This window comes from Salvelinus namaycush, unplaced genomic scaffold (assembly GCF_016432855.1).
Source record: "Salvelinus namaycush isolate Seneca unplaced genomic scaffold, SaNama_1.0 Scaffold290, whole genome shotgun sequence".
Lineage (NCBI taxonomy): Eukaryota > Metazoa > Chordata > Actinopteri > Salmoniformes > Salmonidae > Salvelinus > Salvelinus namaycush.
In genome coordinates, this window is record NW_024059786.1 from 18,929 (window position 1) to 37,570 (window position 18,642).

Here is an 18,642-nt window from a genome sequence, read left to right on the forward strand (position 1 = left end):
TCAGAACATTATATAGGTATATAGTGTCCTTGTGTGAACTCTGTGGACTAAATGCACAGGTCACTGACAGGTTTGGCTCACATCTACAGTGTAATAGTCTTTAGGCATACAGCAGTTACAGGAGGGCAGCTCTATCATATGACCACAAAGTACTTGTGGTTTTTTTTGGGGGGGGGGGGGTCATTAGCTGATAGGTCGTTCAAACCTCTCTTACTTTAGTTCCATTGAGTTTGATGAAGCTTCTCTGGCAGGAATCAGCCAAGACAATGAGTTGGTCAAACTAGTGGTTGTTCACTTTGTTCCTTATCTATGTCACGTGCTTTGGCCATGGAAACATATGTTTCTCATGCCAATAAAGCCCTTTGAGTTGAATTGATTAGAGAGAGAGAGAGAGAGAGAGAGAGAGAGAGAGAGAGAGAGAGAGAGAGAGAGAGAGAGAGAGAGAGAGAGAGAGAGAGAGAGAGAGAGAGAGAGAGAGAGAGAGAGAGAGAGAGAGAGAGAGAGAATAGGGCAACAGACACTGCTCTTATTGAGCCAACTCTCCCCCTCCATTGAGCCAAGTCTGAAATTACAATCATTCATTTAAAATGTTTTACGAAACCAACTAGCCAGCCTGACCTCCGTTCCTAACAAATTGTCAGTGTTGAATATAGACATACTAGGCATATCTACAATGTCCTTTGCACTTGAGTGGCCATACCAGGCCATACCTTCAGATCAGAGACGGTCAGGGCACCAACAGAGCCCTCAAACAGAAGATCAAGAAGAAGAAGAGGAATGGCGAGACACGGCAGTGCCAGACCGCTGTGATCATCGGTCCAGACGGCATGCCCCTGACCGTCTACCCCTGTCACATCTGTGGTAAGAAGTTCAGGTCACAAGGCTTCCTCAAGTGTCACATGAAGAACCATCCTGACCACCACGTTAAGAAGTACCAGTGTACCGACTGTGACTTCACCACCAACAAGAAGGTCAACTTCCACAACCACCTGGAGTCCCACAAGCTACTGGTCCATCACAGAGACAGAACCTCTTCCCCAGACTACCCAGAATACAACAGGACCACCCCAGAGTACCCAGAATACAACAGGACCACCCCAGAGTACCCAGAATACAACAGGACCACCCCAGAGTACACAGAATACAACAAGACCACCCCAGAGTACACAGAGTACACCCGGCGTTACCACGAAGACAGCCAGCTAGGGTCTAACAAGCTGATCCTGAGGGACAAGGAGTCCAAACTGCACCACTGTAAGTACTGTGACTATGAGACTGCAGAGCAGGGGCTCCTTAACCGCCACCTATTGGCCGTTCACAGTAGGAATTTTGCCCACGTGTGCGTGGAGTGCGCTAAAGGCTTCCGTCACCCGTCAGAGCTCAAGAAGCACATGCGGACCCACACGGGCGAGAAGCCGTACTGCTGCCCGCACTGTGACTTTCGCTGTGCAGACCAGTCCAACCTAAAGACTCACATCAAGAGCAAACACAGTGCCGACCTGCCTTTTAAGTGTGGCCACTGCCCCCAGGCCTACGCAGACGAGGGGGAGCTGCAGCGGCACACAGAGATGGTGCAGGGACACAAGACCCACCAGTGTCCCCACTGTGAACACAAGAGCACCAACTCCTCTGATCTAAAACGACACATTATATCTGTTCACACCAAAGACTTCCCTCACCAGTGTGACGTGTGTGAGAAGGGCTTCCACCGGCCCTCTGAGCTGAAGAAACACTCCGAGACGCACAAGGGCAGCAAGGTGCATCAGTGCAGGCACTGTAACTTCACGACCTTTGACACTTTCACCCTCAGCAGACACATCCTGTCCGTTCACACCAAGGACCTCCCCTTTAAGTGTAAACGCTGCCGGCGAGGGTTCCGCCAGTCCGCGGAGCTGAAGAAACACATGAAGACCCACAGCGGGAGGAAGGTGTACCAGTGTCAGTACTGCGAGTACAACAGCCCGGACGCTTCAGGATTCAAACGCCACGTGATCTCGATCCACACCAAGGAATACCCCCACTGCTGTGACTACTGTTGTAAAGGCTTCAGAAGGCCCTCGGAGAAGAGTCAGCACATAGCCAGACATCACAAAGATATGCTGATGGAACGTTGTTAATACAATGTTGACACAACGTTACCCGGACAGACAGACTGACACACTCACTCCTTAGTCTATGTAGACCTTTTTCACACCACGAAGGGGGAACACATTTAGGCAGTTGATAGGGATGGAATGGTACATTTAGACAGCTAGCGATGATAACATTCTGACTGCTTCTCTTTTTCTACTGGTTGTATAGAGTAGGAATAGGTCTCACCAGACCCTCCCCCATTCCCTCTCCCCCAGGTGTAATCAAACTAAGCATGTGGTGGAAGTTGGTGAAGTTTAAAACCAGTGTATATGTTGTCAGTGGGGCGCCTGTCACTCTTTCTGTATTTATTTATCTGCAGAGAGAGGATTCACCATATGATGACATTTTTTTTTCAGTGTCTCAAAATATGTCTGTGTATACCTGTTGAATTTCTGGGAGAAAGAAATGGACAGAAGGACGGCGTCCTCTAATATAGGATGTGGTTATGTGAGATCGTCCACTTTACCAATTTGTAAGTCGCTCTGGATAAGAGCGTCTGCTAAATGACTTAAATGTAAATGAGTCATATAATGCTTCATAGTGATCTATAATAAGGATGTTATAAACTAATTAAATTCCACAAACCGGAAACATCATGAACCGGCCGACTAGCTGACAGACAAGTTAGTATTAAAGCCATTTTCAGCAACTGACACATAACTTGTTTGCCTCTTTCAAAATGGTCTCAGGCGTACTGAAATGAAAAATCCACATGAAAAGCATGTGTTCTGTGTTTTTTCTCTTTTGAGGGAAAACGAAGATAGCGGTGCCATTACGATTGCTCTGTGGGAGCCAGAAACGTACGACTGTGCCCCAAACGGCCTCCTATTCACTACTTTTGGTCAGGGCCCATAGGAAATCCCATAGGGCTCTGGTCAGAAGTAGTGCACTACACAGCGAATAGGGTGCCATTTGGGGCACATAGTATGATTTGGAGGGGATCTGCTGTTTGCTTCGATGAAAATGAGCCTTGATGAGATACACAGAAAGCTGTTCAAAGAAGACCAGGTAATTGCTATGCACCAGTCTCTATGAACCCTGAGTCTACATCCCAAATGGCACCCTATTCCCTATGAAGTGCATTACTTTGGACTAGGGCCCATAGGTCTCTGGTCAAAAGTAGTGCACTTTGAGGAAATAGGGTTCCATTTGCGAGCCATCCTGTGTCTATCTCAGAATGGGGAATTAATATGGAAAACAGTTGGAGAAAGTCTATCGCCAAACATGAAAACACACATCTTTGTTTGCTATATCTGAGAGTGCCTGTTGACGTGATTTAGGTAGTTAGTCATGTAACAATGCATGTTTTATTTTAGGGTATGAAATATTGTGCTTCATTGTAAAGCATACAGTATTTCTGATATACAGAATACTAAAAATCACAATATGAAAAGGGATTAATGTAAACCATTTAGAGGGAATGTTTGAGCCTGGAATGCAAATAACCGTTAGCGATGTGATGCAACACACTGAAACATCACTGCTTGGCCTAGATATTTCCTAATTCAATAAATCGCACTGGCATTTCTTCATATGCTAATGCCTTTAATGAAAAGAAGCAGAAATTAGATTTGTATGTATTAGGTCTTTGTTGTAAAATTGTTAGATATTACTTGTTAGATATTGTTACAGTGTCGGAACTGGAAGCACAAACATTTCACTACACTCCCAATAACATCTGCTAAACACGTGTATTTGACCAATAAAATTTGATTTGATTTGATAAGCAGAAATTATATGTTATTATGACTAATTTATAGTTTTCAGAAAATGTATTACCCGTTTCAACAACACAACACTCCTTTCTGCAGATGCTAGACCATACACAGTGTAAAAGGTAAAGGATTGGTGACTATAGAGGCGGAAGGTAGCTTGGTGGTTAGAGCATCGGACCAGTAACCGAAAGGTTGCTGGCTCAAATCCCTGAGCTGACAAAGTAAAATAATCTGTCGTTCTGCCCCTGAACAAGGCAGTTAACACACTGTTCCCCAGGAGGCTGTCATTGTAAATAAGGGTTTGTTCTTAAATGACTTGCCTGGTTAAATTAAAAAATGAAATAGTTATTGTACAAGAGAATAGCTTCTTAATAGTCACCAGGTTAAATAAAGTCAATAAATCAATTGGCATTACACAAGGGAAACATTACAGTAGATGTATAAATGAGGATGTGGTATATAGTCTTGGACACATAGCTATGTTTTATTATATATATCTAATGCAGGTTGTGGTCATGTTGTTGGTCAAATTAGAAGATGTTCTTTTGTATAGTTGTATAATTTATTATTATTAGAGGCCTACTGAACATTAAACAGACTATTAAACTGTGAACTAACTGTAAGACAGTTAGATGTAAGACAGTCAGATGGTAAGACAGTCAGATGGCCTATTGGACAGAATTTGTGTGTGTGTGCTTGTGCTTGGTTGCGTGTTTGCATATCTCATGGCCTTGCTTCGTGCACTGCAGGCTCGAATAACCTGATATACACATTGCATGAAATGTAAGAAGGTAGAACATTTAAATATTTATAATTCCCCCATTGCAGTCAGGACTGCCTCTCTTGGGCACCCAGATTGGAAGGCTTACAGAAATTCAGAATTTGAATGCATCACAAATGAATAGCTATATTTAGATGGTTCATGTTGAAACAGAAACGTATTGCTTCACGTCCACTGGTGGTGGTTTCAAAATGAAGGCACCAGTATGGGGAGACATAGGTAACACTTTAAGGGCATACAGATATAGGCGTATGCCTTATGATGCATTATAATGCCTTATGATACTCTTATATTGTATTATAGAACTAGCTTTATGGGTGTCTACTTTCTAAAGGGGTTTATAAGTTGTTTATCAACTGTTATAGATAGTTTAAAAATATATAACAAATAGTTAACACAGTGGTTGAAATTGTGTGATTTGTTATTTTAATGCCAGTCATTCGACTGGTTCTGTCATTTCTTGATTTGTTGTTTAGATTTTTGGTTATGTGTGTATTAGTATTGTATTTGTGAGACATTCTAGTGCCCTGTTGCAGGTGGTAACTTAAGACATTCTACTGCCCTGTTGGAGCTGGTAACATAAGACATTCTTCTGCCCTGTTGGAGCTGGTAACATAAGACATTCTACTGCTCTGTTGGAGCTGGTAACATAAGACATTCTACTGCTCTGTTGGAGCTGGTAGCATAAGACATTCTACTGCACTGTTGCAGGTGGTAACTTAAGACATTCTACTGCCCTGTTGGAGCTGGTAACATCAGACATTCTTCTGCCCTGTTGGAGCTGGTAACATAAGACATTCTACTGCTCTGTTGGAGCTGGTAGCATAAGACATTCTACTGCACTGTTGGAGCTGGTAACATCAGACATTCTTCTGCCCTGTTGGAGCTGGTAACATAAGACATTCTACTGCTCTGTTGGAGCTGGTAGCATAAGACATTCTACTGCACTGTTGGAGCTGGTAGCATAAGACATTCTACTGCACTGTTGGAGCTGGTAACATAAGACATTCTACTGCCCTGTTGGAGCTGGTAACATAAGACATTCTACTGCCCTGTTGGAGCTGGTAACATAAGACATTCTACTGCCCTGTTGGAGCTAGTAACATAATACATTCTACTGCCCTGTTGGAGCTGGTAACATAAGACATTCTACTGCCCTGTTGGAGCTGGTAACATAAGACATTCTACTGCCCTGTTGGAGCTAGTAACATAATACATTCTACTGCCCTGTTGGACCTGGTAACATAAGACATTCTACTGCCCTGTTGGAGCTGGTAACATAAGACATTCTACTGCCCTGTTAGAGCTGTTAACATAAGACATTCTACTGCCCTGTTGGAGCTGGTAACATAAGACATTCTACTGCCCTGTTGGAGCTAGTAACATAAGACCTTCTACTGCCCTGTTGGAGCTAGTAACATAAGACATTCTACTGCCCTGTTAGAGCTGTTAACATAGACATTCTACTGCCCTGTTGGAGCTGGTAACATAAGACATTCTACTGCCCTGTTGGAGCTAGTAACATAAGACCTTCTACTGCCCTGTTGGAGCTAGTAACATAAGACATTCTACTGCCCTGTTAGAGCTGTTAACATAAGACCTTCTACTGCCCTGTTGGAGCTGGTAACATAAGACATTCTACTGCCCTGTTGGAGCTAGTAACATAAGACATTCTACTGCACTGTAGGAGCTAGTAACATAAGCATTTCACTGCACCTGATATAACACCTGCAAATCTGTGTACGCTACCAATACACTTTTTAAACTGTATCTGCAACTGTAACTGTATCTTTAAATACTGTATCTGCATGACCTCTGTCTAATCTTTGTACCCATGTGATCTAGTATGTCTGTAATGTCTGTAGGGGAACTGACACTCGCTTTCTCTGGCTCTCCTTTTCCCCTCTAACAGGACTTTGGTCCCCCAGGATGCCCTGGTGCATCCAAAATGGCACCCCTATTCCCTATATAGTGAACTACTTTTGACCAGGGCCAATAGGGACCAGGGCCAATTGGGCTCTGGTCAGAAGCAGTGCACTATATAGAGGATATGGAATCATTTGGGACGCAGCCCCTGTCTGCCTCTGGGAGATGGTGGCCCTTGATTTGTTATGTCTCCTCATGCAGAGAGGACTGCAGAAGCGAAGCACCTGGAAACTTTTCATGCTGGCCCTCAAAGGTTATAGTGGTTGTCATCTCTTTTCTCACAGCGTCAATTCTATTTTAAAACAGCATGTGAAAGTATATTCCAGATTCAGGGATTCAAGTAGGTGTACTAAAGGAACACAAGAGAGCGTTCCGTTTTTTTAACATGGGGGAGTGGGCAATACAGGGTGGCTTGATTACAGGGTGGCTTGAATGCCCCCAGTACAAGCCATGAAGGGTGGCTTGATGATTGCCCCCAGTCCAAGCCATGAAGGGTGGCTTGATGATTGCCCCCAGTCCAAGCCATGAAGGGTGGCTTGATGAATGCCCCCAGTACAAGCCATGAAGGGTAGCTTGATGATTGCCCCCAGTCCAAGCCATGAAGGGTGGCTTGTTGATTGCCCCCAGTCCAAGCCATGAAGGGTAGCTTGATGATTGCCCCCAGTCCAAGCCATGAAGGGTAGCTTGATGATTGCCCCCAGTCCAAGCCATGAAGGGTGGCTTGTTGATTGCCCCCAGTCCAAGCCATGAAGGGTAGCTTGATGATTGCCCCCAGTCCAAGCCATGAAGGGTGGCTTAATGGTTGCCCCCAGTCCAAGCCATGAAGGGTAGCTTGATGATTGCCCCCAGTCCAAGCCATGAAGAGTAGCTTGTTGATTGCCCCCAGTCCAAGCCATGAAGGGCATTTTGATCAACTTCACATTAGTTTTATGTACAGTTTAAGGGCCTTCCAAAATATATTACTCTCCCCAGGATACATATAAATCCCCGGGAACAAGAAAATGTTAACATTATGAACTTATGTGATTATCCTTCTATGCCCTTGACATTTTCACACTGGAAGCCAAACAGATGTAAAGATCAATCTGGACAGTAGTCACGTGCATTGGTGAGAGAAAATAATACATTCTACACTGTTAGAAAAAAGGGTTCCAAAAGTGTTCTTTGCGGCGGGATAAGGTTCTATAAAGAACCGTTTTCAGCTGAAGAACCCTTTTAAAAATAGTATGTAGCCTCTCATTACTTCTAAAATAGAAACTTACTTTTTAGTAAGATTGCAACAGAAAACAAATGAAAATATTAATTCTGGTGTAATTTCATGGGCCAAAGAATCCCCTATGTTGATAGAATATTGACTTTGATATGACTTTATTGAAGGAGGTGATAATTAATCAGATGTAATTGAATAAGAAGATTAGGTTGGTAATGCCATTCTGTAACGTCAGACTCTGTGAAAAAATGAGCATAACCTCATTTTACAAAAACGTAAAATCTGGAATAAAAACAGGATAAATCCATCAAACGTGATGTATTGTTTGTACATAGCAAAAACATTTACATTCAAGTTTAACCACATCAGAATATATCGTTGTCACGGATTAGCAGAATCCCATGCCATTAAGTCACTGCAGCCGTTTTTATCTCAATATCAAATCATTTCTGGGGAACAATTTAGTACCCTACTGTAACAGTGGTGTCCTAGGACTGTCTGGGAGTGGTCTGAATGAGGGGAATAGGACTGTCTGGGAGTGGTCTGAATGAGGGGCATAGGACTGTCTGGGAGTGGTCTGAATGAGGGGCATAGGACTGTCTGGAAGTGGTCTGAATGAGGGGCATAGGACTGTCTGGAAGTGGTCTGAATGAAGGGCATAGGACTGTCTGGGAGTGGTCTGAATGAGGGGCATAGGACTGTCTGGAAGTGGTCTGAGTGATGGGCATAGGACTGTCTGGAAGTGGTCTGAATGAAGGGCATAGGACTGTCTGGAAGTGGTCTGAATGAAGGGCATAGGACTGTCTGGAAGTGGTCTGAATGAGGGGCATAGGACTGTCTGGGAGTGGTCTGAATGAGGGGCATAGGACTGTCTGGAAGTGGTCTGAATGAGGGGCATAGGACTGTCTGGAAGTGGTCTGAATGAGGGGCATAGGACTGTCTGGAAGTGGTCTGAATGAAGGGCATAGGACTGTCTGGAAGTGGTCTGAATGAAGGGCATAGGACTGTCTGGAAGTGGTCTGAATGAGGGGCATAGGACTGTCTGGGAGTGGTCTGAATGAGGGGCATAGGACTGTCTGGAAGTGGTCTGAATGAAGGGCATAGGACTGTCTGGAAGTGGTCTGAATGAAGGGCATAGGACTGTCTGGAAGTGGTCTGAATGAAGGGCATAGGACTGTCTGGAAGTGGTCTGAATGAGGGGCATAGGACTGTCTGGAAGTGGTCTGAATGAAGGGCATAGGACTGTCTGGAAGTGGTCTGAATGAGGGGCATAGGACTGTCTGGAAGTGGTCTGAATGAGGGGCATAGGACTGTCTGGAAGTGGTCTGAATGAGGGGCATAGGACTGTCTGGAAGTGGTCTGAATGAGGGGCATAGGACTGTCTGGAAGTGGTCTGAATGAAGGGCATAGGACTGTCTGGAAGTTGTCTGAATGTGGGGCATAGGACTGTCTGTGAGTGGTCTGAATGAGGGGCATAGGACTGTCTGGAAGTGGTCTGAATGAAGGGCATAGGACTGTCTGGAAGTGGTCTGAATGAGGGGCATAGGACTGTCTGGAAGTGGTCTGAATGAGGGGCATAGGACTGTCTGGAAGTGGTCTGAATGAGGGGCATAGGACTGTCTGTGAGTGGTCTGAATGTGGGGCATAGGACTGTCTGTGACTGGTCTGAATGTGGGGCATAGGACTGTCTGGAAGTGGTCTGAATGTGGGGCATAGGACTGTCTGGAAGTGGTCTGAATGAAGGGCATAGGACTGTCTGGAAGTGGTTTGAATGTGGGGCATAGGACTGTCTGTGAGTGGTCTGAATGAGGGGCATAGGACTGTCTGGAAGTGGTCTGAATGAGGGGCATAGGACTGTCTGGAAGTTGTCTGAATGAGGGGCATAGGACTGTCTGGAAGTGGTCTGAATGAGGGGCATAGGACTGTCTGGAAGTGGTCTGAATATGGGGCATAGGACTGTCTGGAAGTGGTCTGAATGAAGGGCATAGGACTGTCTGGAAGTGGTCTGAATGTGGGGCATAGGACTGTCTGGAAGTGGTCTGAATGAGGGGCATAGGACTGTCTGGAAGTGGTCTGAATGAGGGGCATAGGACTGTCTGAAAGTGGTCTGAATGTGGGGCATAGGACTGTCTGGAAGTGGTCTGAATGTGGGGCATAGGACTGTCTGGAAGTGGTTTGAATGTGGGGCATAGGACTGTCTGTGAGTGGTCTGAATGAGGGGCATAGGACCGTCTGGAAGTGGTCTGAATGAGGGGCATAGGACTGTCTGGAAGTTGTCTGAATGAGGGGCATAGGACTGTCTGGAAGTGGTCTGAATGAGGGGCATAGGACTCTCTGGAAGTGGTCTGAATGTGGGGCATAGGACTGTCTGGAAGTGATCTGAATGAGGGGCATAGGACTGTCTGGAAGTGGTCTGAATGAGGGGCATAGGACTGTCTGTGAGTGGTCTGAATGTGGGGCATAGGACTGTCTGTGAGTGGTCTGAATGTGGGGCATAGGACTGTCTGGAAGTGGTCTGAATGTGGGGCATAGGACTGTCTGTGAGTGGTCTGAATGTGGGGCATAGGACTGTCTGTGAGTGGTCTGAATGTGGAGCATAGGACTGTCTGGAAGTGGTCTGAATGAGGGGCATAGGACTGTCTGTGAGTGGTCTGAATGTGGAGCATAGGACTGTCTGGAAGTGGTCTGAATGTGGGGCATAGGACTGTCTGTGAGTGGTCTGAATGAGGGGCATAGGACTGTCTGGAAGTGGTCTGAATGTGGAGCATAAGACTGTCTGGAAGTGGTCTGAATGAGGGGCCTAGGACTGTCTGGAAGTGTTCTGAGTGAGGGGCCTAGGACTGTCTGGAAGTGGTCTGAATGAAGGGCATAGGACTGTCTGGAAGTGGTCTGAATGAAGGGCATAGGACTGTCTGGAAGTGGTCTGAATGTGGGGCATAGGACTGTCTGTGAGTGGTCTGAATGTGGGGCATAGGACTGCCTGGAAGTGGTTTGAATGAAGGGCATAGGACTGTCTGGAAGTGGTTTGAATGTGGGGCATAGGACTGTCTGTGAGTGGCCTGAATGTGGGGCATGGGACTGTCTCTGAGTGGTCTGAATGTGGGGCATAGGACTGTCTGGGAGTGGTCTGAATGTGGGGCATAGGACTGTCTGGAAGTGGTCTGAATGTGGGGCATAGGACTGTCTCTGAGTAGTCTGAATGTGGGGCATAGGACTGTCTGGAAGTGGTCTGAATGTGGGGCATAGGTCTGTCTGGGAGTGGTCTGAATGAGGGGCATAGGACTGTCTGTGAGTGGTCTGAATGTGGAGCATAGGACTGTCTGTGAGTGGTCTGAATGTGGAGCATAGGACTGTCTGGAAGTGGTCTGAGTGAGAGGCATAGGACTGTCTGGAAGTGGTCTGAATGAGAGGCATAGGACTGTCTGGAAGTGGTCTGAATGAGAGGCATAGGACTGTCTGAGAGTGGTCTGAATGAAGGGCATAGGACTGTCTGGAAGTGGTCTGAATGAGAGGCATAGGACTGTCTGGGAGTGGTCTGAATGTGGGGCATAGGACTGTCTGGAAGTGTTCTGAGTGAGGGGCCTAGGACTGTCTGGAAGTGGTCTGAATGTGGGGCATAGGACTGTCTGTGAGTGGTCTGAATGTGGGGCATAGGACTGTCTGGAAGTGGTCTGAATGAGGGGCATAGGACTGTCTGTAAGTGGTCTGAATGTGGGGCATAGGACTGTCTGGAAGTGGTCTGAATGAAGGGCATAGGACTGTCTGGAAGTGGTCTGAATGAGGGGCATAGGACTGTCTGGAAGTGGTCTGAGTGAGGGGCATAGGACTGTCTGTGAGTGGTCTGAATGTGGGGCATAGGACTGTCTGGAAGTGGTCTGAATGAGGGGCATAGGACTGTCTGGAAGTGGTCTGAATGAGGGGCATAGGACTGTCTGGAAGTGGTCTGAATGAGGGGCATAGGACTGTCTGCAAGTGGTCTGAATGAAGGGCATAGGACTGTCTGGAAGTGGTCTGAGTGAGGGGCCTATTTGGACTAGCTTAATGCGAGTGATATGTACCTGAAAACTAGCTGTTATTGGCAGAGAGGTTTGATAATGTCTTTGTTATTGGTCTATTAACTCATACAGCCTGGTGATGTTCATTTCTCCACAGCCTCCAACGTCGTTTTAGAGAATTTGGCAGTACGTCCAAATGGCCTCAACCTCAGAACAAGTGACAGGCGTCATGTGGGCGAGCGATTTGCTGATGTCAACTTTGTGAACAGTGTGGCCCGTGGTGGTAGTGGGGTTATGGTATGGGCACGCATATGCTACCAACAACAAACACAATTGGATTTTATCGATGGCAATTTGAATGCACAGAGATACTGTGACGAGATCCTGAGCCCCATTGTCATGCCATTCATCCGCCGCCATCACCTCATGTTTCAGCATAATTATGCACGGTCTCATGTCTTTAGGATCTGTACACAACTCCTGAAAGCTAAACATGTCTCAGTTCTTCCATGACCTGCATACTCACCAGACATGTCACTTATTGAGCACATTTGGGATGCTCTGGATCTACGTTTATGACAGCGTGTTCCATTTCCCGCCAATATCCAGCAACTTCACACAGCCATTGAAGAGGAGTGGGACAACATTACACAAGCCACAATCAACAGCCTGATCAACTCTATGTGAAGGAGATGTGTTGCGCTGTATGAGGCAAATTGTGTTTTTTGTTCATTGTTCATTGGAGGATATCTACCCACCACCTTTAAAACAGATTACCATCATCACACCTATGGGGTGGCAGGTAGCCTAGTGGTTAGAGTGTTGGACTAGTAACCGGAAGGTTGCAAGATCGAATCCCCAAGGTAAAAATATGTTGTTCTGCCCCTGAACAAGGCAGTTAACCCACTGTTCCTAGGCCGTCATTGAAAATATGAATTTGTTCTTAACTGACTTGCCTAGTTAAATAAAGGTTTAAAATGTAAAAAAAAAACATGTGAGGGACAGTTATCTACCCACCACCTTTAAGACAGATTACCATTAACATGTGAGGGCCAGTTATCTACCCACCACCTTTAAAACAGATTACCATCAACTTGTGAGGGCCAGTTATCTACCCACCACCTTTAAGACAGATTACCATCAACTTGTGAGGGCCAGTTATCTACCCACCGCCTTTAAAACAGATTACCATAAACTTGTGAGGGCCAGTTATCTACCCACCACCTTTAAGACAGATTACCATCAACTTGTGAGGGCCAGTTATCTACCCACCGCCTTTAAAACAGATTACCATCAACTTGTGAGGGCCAGTTATCTACCCACCACCTTTAAACAGATTACCATAAACTTGTGAGGGCCAGTTATCTACCCACCACCTTTAAAACAGATTACCATCAATTTGTGAGGGCCAGTTATCTACCCACCACCTTTAAACAGATTACCATCAACTTGTGAGGGTCAGTTATCTACCCACCACCTTTAAAACAGATTACCATAAACTTGTGAGGGTCAGTTATCTACCCACCACCTTTAAAACAGATTACCATCAACTTGTGAGGGCCAGTTATCTACCCACCACCTTTAAGACAGATTACCATCAATTTGTGAGGGCCAGTTTATAATTGTGTGCTATACGATCCCCTGATAATGTAAATCACACACGACCATATTCTCACAGGCATTCACATGCATGGAACTTTATTGAAAATCTGAGCATGGCAAGCATCCCTGTGTGTCACTGATAAGCAGCAGACTGTGATATGGATCAGGGGGGGGGGGCATTACAGTCTATTGGATCAATAACTTCTGATGTGGGAGCCTGACTGAATTGAGCTGGAGCCACCCCTCTTTAAGAGCCAGGGTTATTACAATGCATCCATTGACTAATCAGGTCTGCAGGGACTAATGAACAAATGACAGAGCAGGATAATAGTGACAGCAGAGAGAAGACAGAGTCTGCCGTCTATAATTAAAGCGCTCTTTAATGCATTGTACAACAATTAACTGGTATCAATCTGAATCAGTGCAATAATGCTTGGCTCAATCACAGAGGCAAAGCGTTGATAAAAAATATATATATATATGTCTTTGCTATAATGTGTAATTAGATAATATACACTTTTATTGATTTTGCGGTTCTATGAATCAAGAGCAATTTTACAGGAGTCTCTCTCCTTTCAAGTTAGTGCCGTGTGGAATGACTGCCTCAACCACAGAGCTAGAACTATGTGATTAGTCTCTGTGGGCAGATAAATTGGACATACAATGCACATATTGTCAAGTGGTACGTGTTACTATGTCAACGGCATCATCTTTAGCACCTTCAGTGTTGTAGCACAGATGGAAACATTAGGAACTCACTATAGATTTCATTAGTTTTGCCCCCCTATAGGCTATAGTAACATATGGGATATAATCAATATCATTTTTATGCAAACATGAAACTCTTTTATTCAACTGAATCTGAAAGGTGTCATGATATGTACAGTTATGTTTTAAATTAAATGTTTTAAATGAAATGGTACATAGGTTTGTGATATAGATTGATTTACATTTAGCATTGCAATGCTGACAGAAATACAATATTACACATTGCCCCACATTACAAAACCACTTCCAATTCTTGTATACATGTGGTCCTCAGTTGGGTACGATGCTATTTATAAACAGGTAGAACAGTCTGGTTGAACCATCCCTTTCAGTTGCCAGGGGCAACTCTAAATCATCAAAGTACTACATTATTTTTCTCCCCAGTGTCAAATATACACTATTGTGGACAACCAAGGATTAAAACTATGTTCAGTCCTTCAGCAGTTTATCTTATATGTTTCATGTCTAGTTTGTAAGTTTGTTTAAACAAAGTTGTAAAACAAGTTTGTAAAACAACTTCCAATTGATTTGGAACAAGATGTGTTTATAGGCAAGTTCTTTTTTGTGCAATTTTTTGTTGCTTGAAAGAGAAAATATGAATGTATTATGAGGACACCAGTCCTTCTGCGATACCAGCTGCCTGCCACATGAAATCTCAATTTGGCAACATCCTGGCTGTGGCAATTTGAGGCAAACCACGTCTGTCTCAATCAAGAATGTACTTTCTAAAACCCACTGGCACTGTTTAAAGAAACAAACAGTTTTTGTAAAAAAAAAACAATTATACGAAATATATGTATATCTTAGAGATGTTCCTTTCCCACAGTATAACCTTTGTTCTGCAGCATTTATGAATAATGTTCAGTATTAATGTTTATCACAGGTTGAATCAGGGTCTCTCTGTGGGGTCTTAAAGGATAATAGTGGTCCTGGTGATGGTTCTTCGAAGGCTGGTTAATATATTATAAGAAAAGCAGATAGCATCTAGCTAGGTACTGTACATCATGTACAGGTATGTTACAAATGTCTGGTTTGGGTTTAGATAGAATCAGTGTGATCTGAGAGACTACTAGGAGTCTTAGTGGTGGTCCTATGATGACTCACAGTCCTGCATACAGACTCCTGCATCCTCCTCAGGCAGGGCAGGTAATGGCCCGCAGCCTCCCTGAAGTCACTCCTCAGGAACGTATAAAGTACAGGATCCAGCAGACTGTTGAGGCTCAACAGACCCCTGCCCAGCTGGTAGGGCACAAACACAGCCTTCTCCCACTCACAGGCATCCCTGTGGAAAAGCAATCCAATGTACTTCACGCATCCTGTGATGTGGTAGGGGCCAAGGACCAGGATGAAGATGACCACCAGCAGATTGAGAAGCCCCCTGATGCGGTGCTTCTCTTCCGTTCCCAAGGTACCAATGGCCGACAAAGACCTCAGGGTCTTCCGGTGGAGGAACACGATGAAGGCGAGAGGGATGATGAAGGACAGGGATAAGGTGATCAATCGGTAGATGATGAACCCCTCCTTGGAAGGGTAACTCTCGATACACAGGGTGTGATTGTCGTTGGGTTGCATTTTATGCAAGGCGATGGATGGAGGCACGGCTACCAAGACCCATATGCTAAGGGCTATCCATCGTGCAAACTTCAGCTTTCTCAATGCTTGGAATCTCAGAGGCTTGGCGATGGCCAAGTAGCGCTCCAAAGCGATGATGCACATGAAGGCAATGCCGGTGTAAATGCTGACGTAGAAACTGACCCCCAATAACTGGCAGGAAGTGGACCCGAATCGCCAGCTGTGACCCCTGCGATAGTAGTCAATCCATAGAGGTACAGTGAACAGTTGGAGGAGATCCGAAAGGAGCAGGTTGATCACGTACACCGGTAAGACGTTTTCAGACTTGATCAGACGATAGAGCCCGAACAGGGCCATCAGATTGAGGGGAGTGCCAATGATGAAGAAGATACTGTAGATTACAGGAAGGTAGATGGCATCTTGGTTGAGGTCCACTCCACAAGTGTTGGCTTCATTCAGGTTACTATTACCAGAGCTGGGGGTGGGAGGCATGTCCATGATGTCCTTAAGAATCAAGAGGATATGTTAAGTTCATATGATATAGATTGTATAGAAAGATTAACCCCATTACACATTCCCTTAGAGCCTGTGACTTGATGCTTTCACTCTTTAAATTATATTTTTGTAATTAACACCTTCAACTTGACACTAAGAGGGTATAAAGTATCATTAAAACTAGAGTGTATAAGGTATCATTAAAACTAGTGGGTATAAAGTATCATTAACACTAGAGGGTATAACGTATCATTAAAACTAGAGGGTATAAAGCATCATTAAAACTAGAGGGTATAAAGTATCATTAAAACGAGTGTATATAAAGTATCATTACAACTAGAGGGTATAAAGTATCATTACAACTAGAGGGTATAAAGTATCATTAAAACTAGTGGGTATAAAGTATCATTAAAACTAGAGTGTATAAGGTATCATTAAAACTAGAGGGTATAAAGAGTCATTACAACTAGAGGGTATAAAGTATCAGTAAAACTAGAGGGTATAAAGTATCATTAAAACTAGTGGGTATAAAGTATCATTAAAACTAGTGGGTATAAAGAGTCATCAAAACTATTGGGTATAAAGTATCATTAAAACTAGTGTATATAAAGTATCATTAAAACTAGTGGGTATAAAGTATCATTCAAACTATTAGGTATCAAGTATCATTAAAACTAGAGGGTGTAAAGTATCATTAAAACGAGAGGGTAAAAAAACATATAGATGACCACTAAATTACCATGAATTTCATAACACTGATGTGAATTCTCTCCCTGACTATGTCGTCTTATGTTATCAAAATATTAATATAACAGAACTAATCAAAACATACCTGAAGTCCTGTCTTAGCTGCACTTTTCCAACAAAATCAGAACATCTTTTTGGGAAACCTCATTAGAGAGAGTGTGAGTTGAATAGTCAGTACCAAGCGATATGCCAACAGTGTGTGTTTGAACAGGATGTGAAGTAATGCCATGGTGTGCTGGGAAAGCACAGACGCTCATAGAGATATTTATTTTGATGGTGGTGAAACAGAAGTCATGAAGTCATAAAATGAAACATGTTACATTAACCACAGCAGGAAGTTAAGAATGCCGATAATAAGAAGCTAAAATGTGCCCGTCACAGTGACGTTAATTACTGGTCAACAGAGAAATAACTATATAAAATGTGTAAACCAGATCTGCCTCCGTAAGTCACTGTCACTTAATAACACATCATGTAATAATATCCCATGACGTTCTCAGTATTTCTGCTGTTTTTCTAATACCTTTTGTCTATAATATGATCATGCCGACTGACTCAGATTTGTTTTAATGGATCAACTGACTCTATTTTCTGTACAGATGTAGGATCTTAATTTGATTACATTTTTTTGTGAGGGAAAATCAAGAGTAAAATTTCTAAATGGAAATTACAAACTTCAGAAGTCTTTTTATTAAACCTCAAATACACTACAAGTTCTCCTCCAACAGGCTGATCAGATTTAGATCCTACACCTGTATGTATACGCCTGTTATCAAACTGTCAATAAAAATGATACCCAATACATAAACCTGCTGTTTTTTACCTTTTTACCTACATTTTGTGGCTGTAGCACCAAGTCCTTACTGAGCTACAGTACCATTCAATGGATCACGGGCCCCGGCAGGTCAGGGTATCATCCACACAGATGATCTATACGAGAGAGTGATGAGTTACTTATCTCAAGTCCTGTCTACAAGAGGTGAAACATGCTGCTGGAGTATATCTCATCCCCCAAAGAACTATGGTTAGAAACAAGAAGTCTCTTCTGTATACTTCCTGTAAAAATCAGATAATTAATAGTTTGTTAATTATACATTATTTCCTCAGTGATTTTTGGGTCCTACCACCATCACCACCACCATCATCATCACCACCATCACCACCATCACCACCATCATCATCACCACCATCACCATCATCATCATCACCACCATCACCACCATCATCATCACCACCACCACCATCATCATCACCACCACCACCATCACCACCATCATCATCACCATCATCACTAACTAGCACCATCATCATCAATATCAATCTCATCATCACCATCACTAACCATCATCACTAACCACCACCATCATCATCAAAATAATCCTCCCCATCACTAACCATCATCACTCACCACCATCATCATCAATATGATCCTCATCATCATTACGACCATCATCATCATCATCAATATAATCCTCATCATCATCATCACTAACCACCACCATCATCATCAATATAATCCTCACCACCATCCTCATCATCAATATAATCCTCATCATCATCATCACCACCACAACCACCATCATCACTAACCACCATCATCATCAATATAATCCTCATCATCATCATCATGACCACCATCATCAATCATCATCATCACTAACCACAAATATCATCACTAACCACCACCATCATCATCAA

The 18,642-nt window shown here is 43.9% G+C and overlaps 2 protein-coding genes across 2 annotated transcripts; one reads left to right on the forward strand and one right to left on the reverse strand.

The window, feature by feature from the left end:
- Positions 1-703: 703 nt before the first annotated feature.
- On the forward strand, positions 704-2,217 carry LOC120039662 (zinc finger protein 711-like; the record flags this gene model as incomplete). The annotated part of the gene is made up of 1 exon (XM_038985073.1): positions 704-2,217. A coding segment is annotated over one exon (1,414 nt), but the record flags the coding sequence as incomplete, so codon positions are not given.
- An 11,440-nt stretch (positions 2,218-13,657) lies between these two features.
- Positions 13,658-17,125, reverse strand: LOC120039663 (G-protein coupled receptor 4-like). The gene is made up of 2 exons (XM_038985074.1): positions 17,030-17,125; positions 13,658-16,206 (listed from the first exon to the last, which is right to left on the reverse strand). Exon 2 carries the CDS (start codon positions 16,198-16,200, stop codon positions 15,169-15,171), a length of 1,032 nt encoding a protein of 343 aa, XP_038841002.1. The 5' UTR covers positions 16,201-16,206; positions 17,030-17,125; the 3' UTR covers positions 13,658-15,168.
- Positions 17,126-18,642: the final 1,517 nt, after the last annotated feature.

Bases quoted from the DNA above. Each gene is read 5' to 3' on its own strand.
- LOC120039663 (XM_038985074.1), bottom strand. From the start codon at position 16,200: ATGGACATGCCTCCCACCCCCAGCTCTGGTAATAGTAACCTGAATGAA.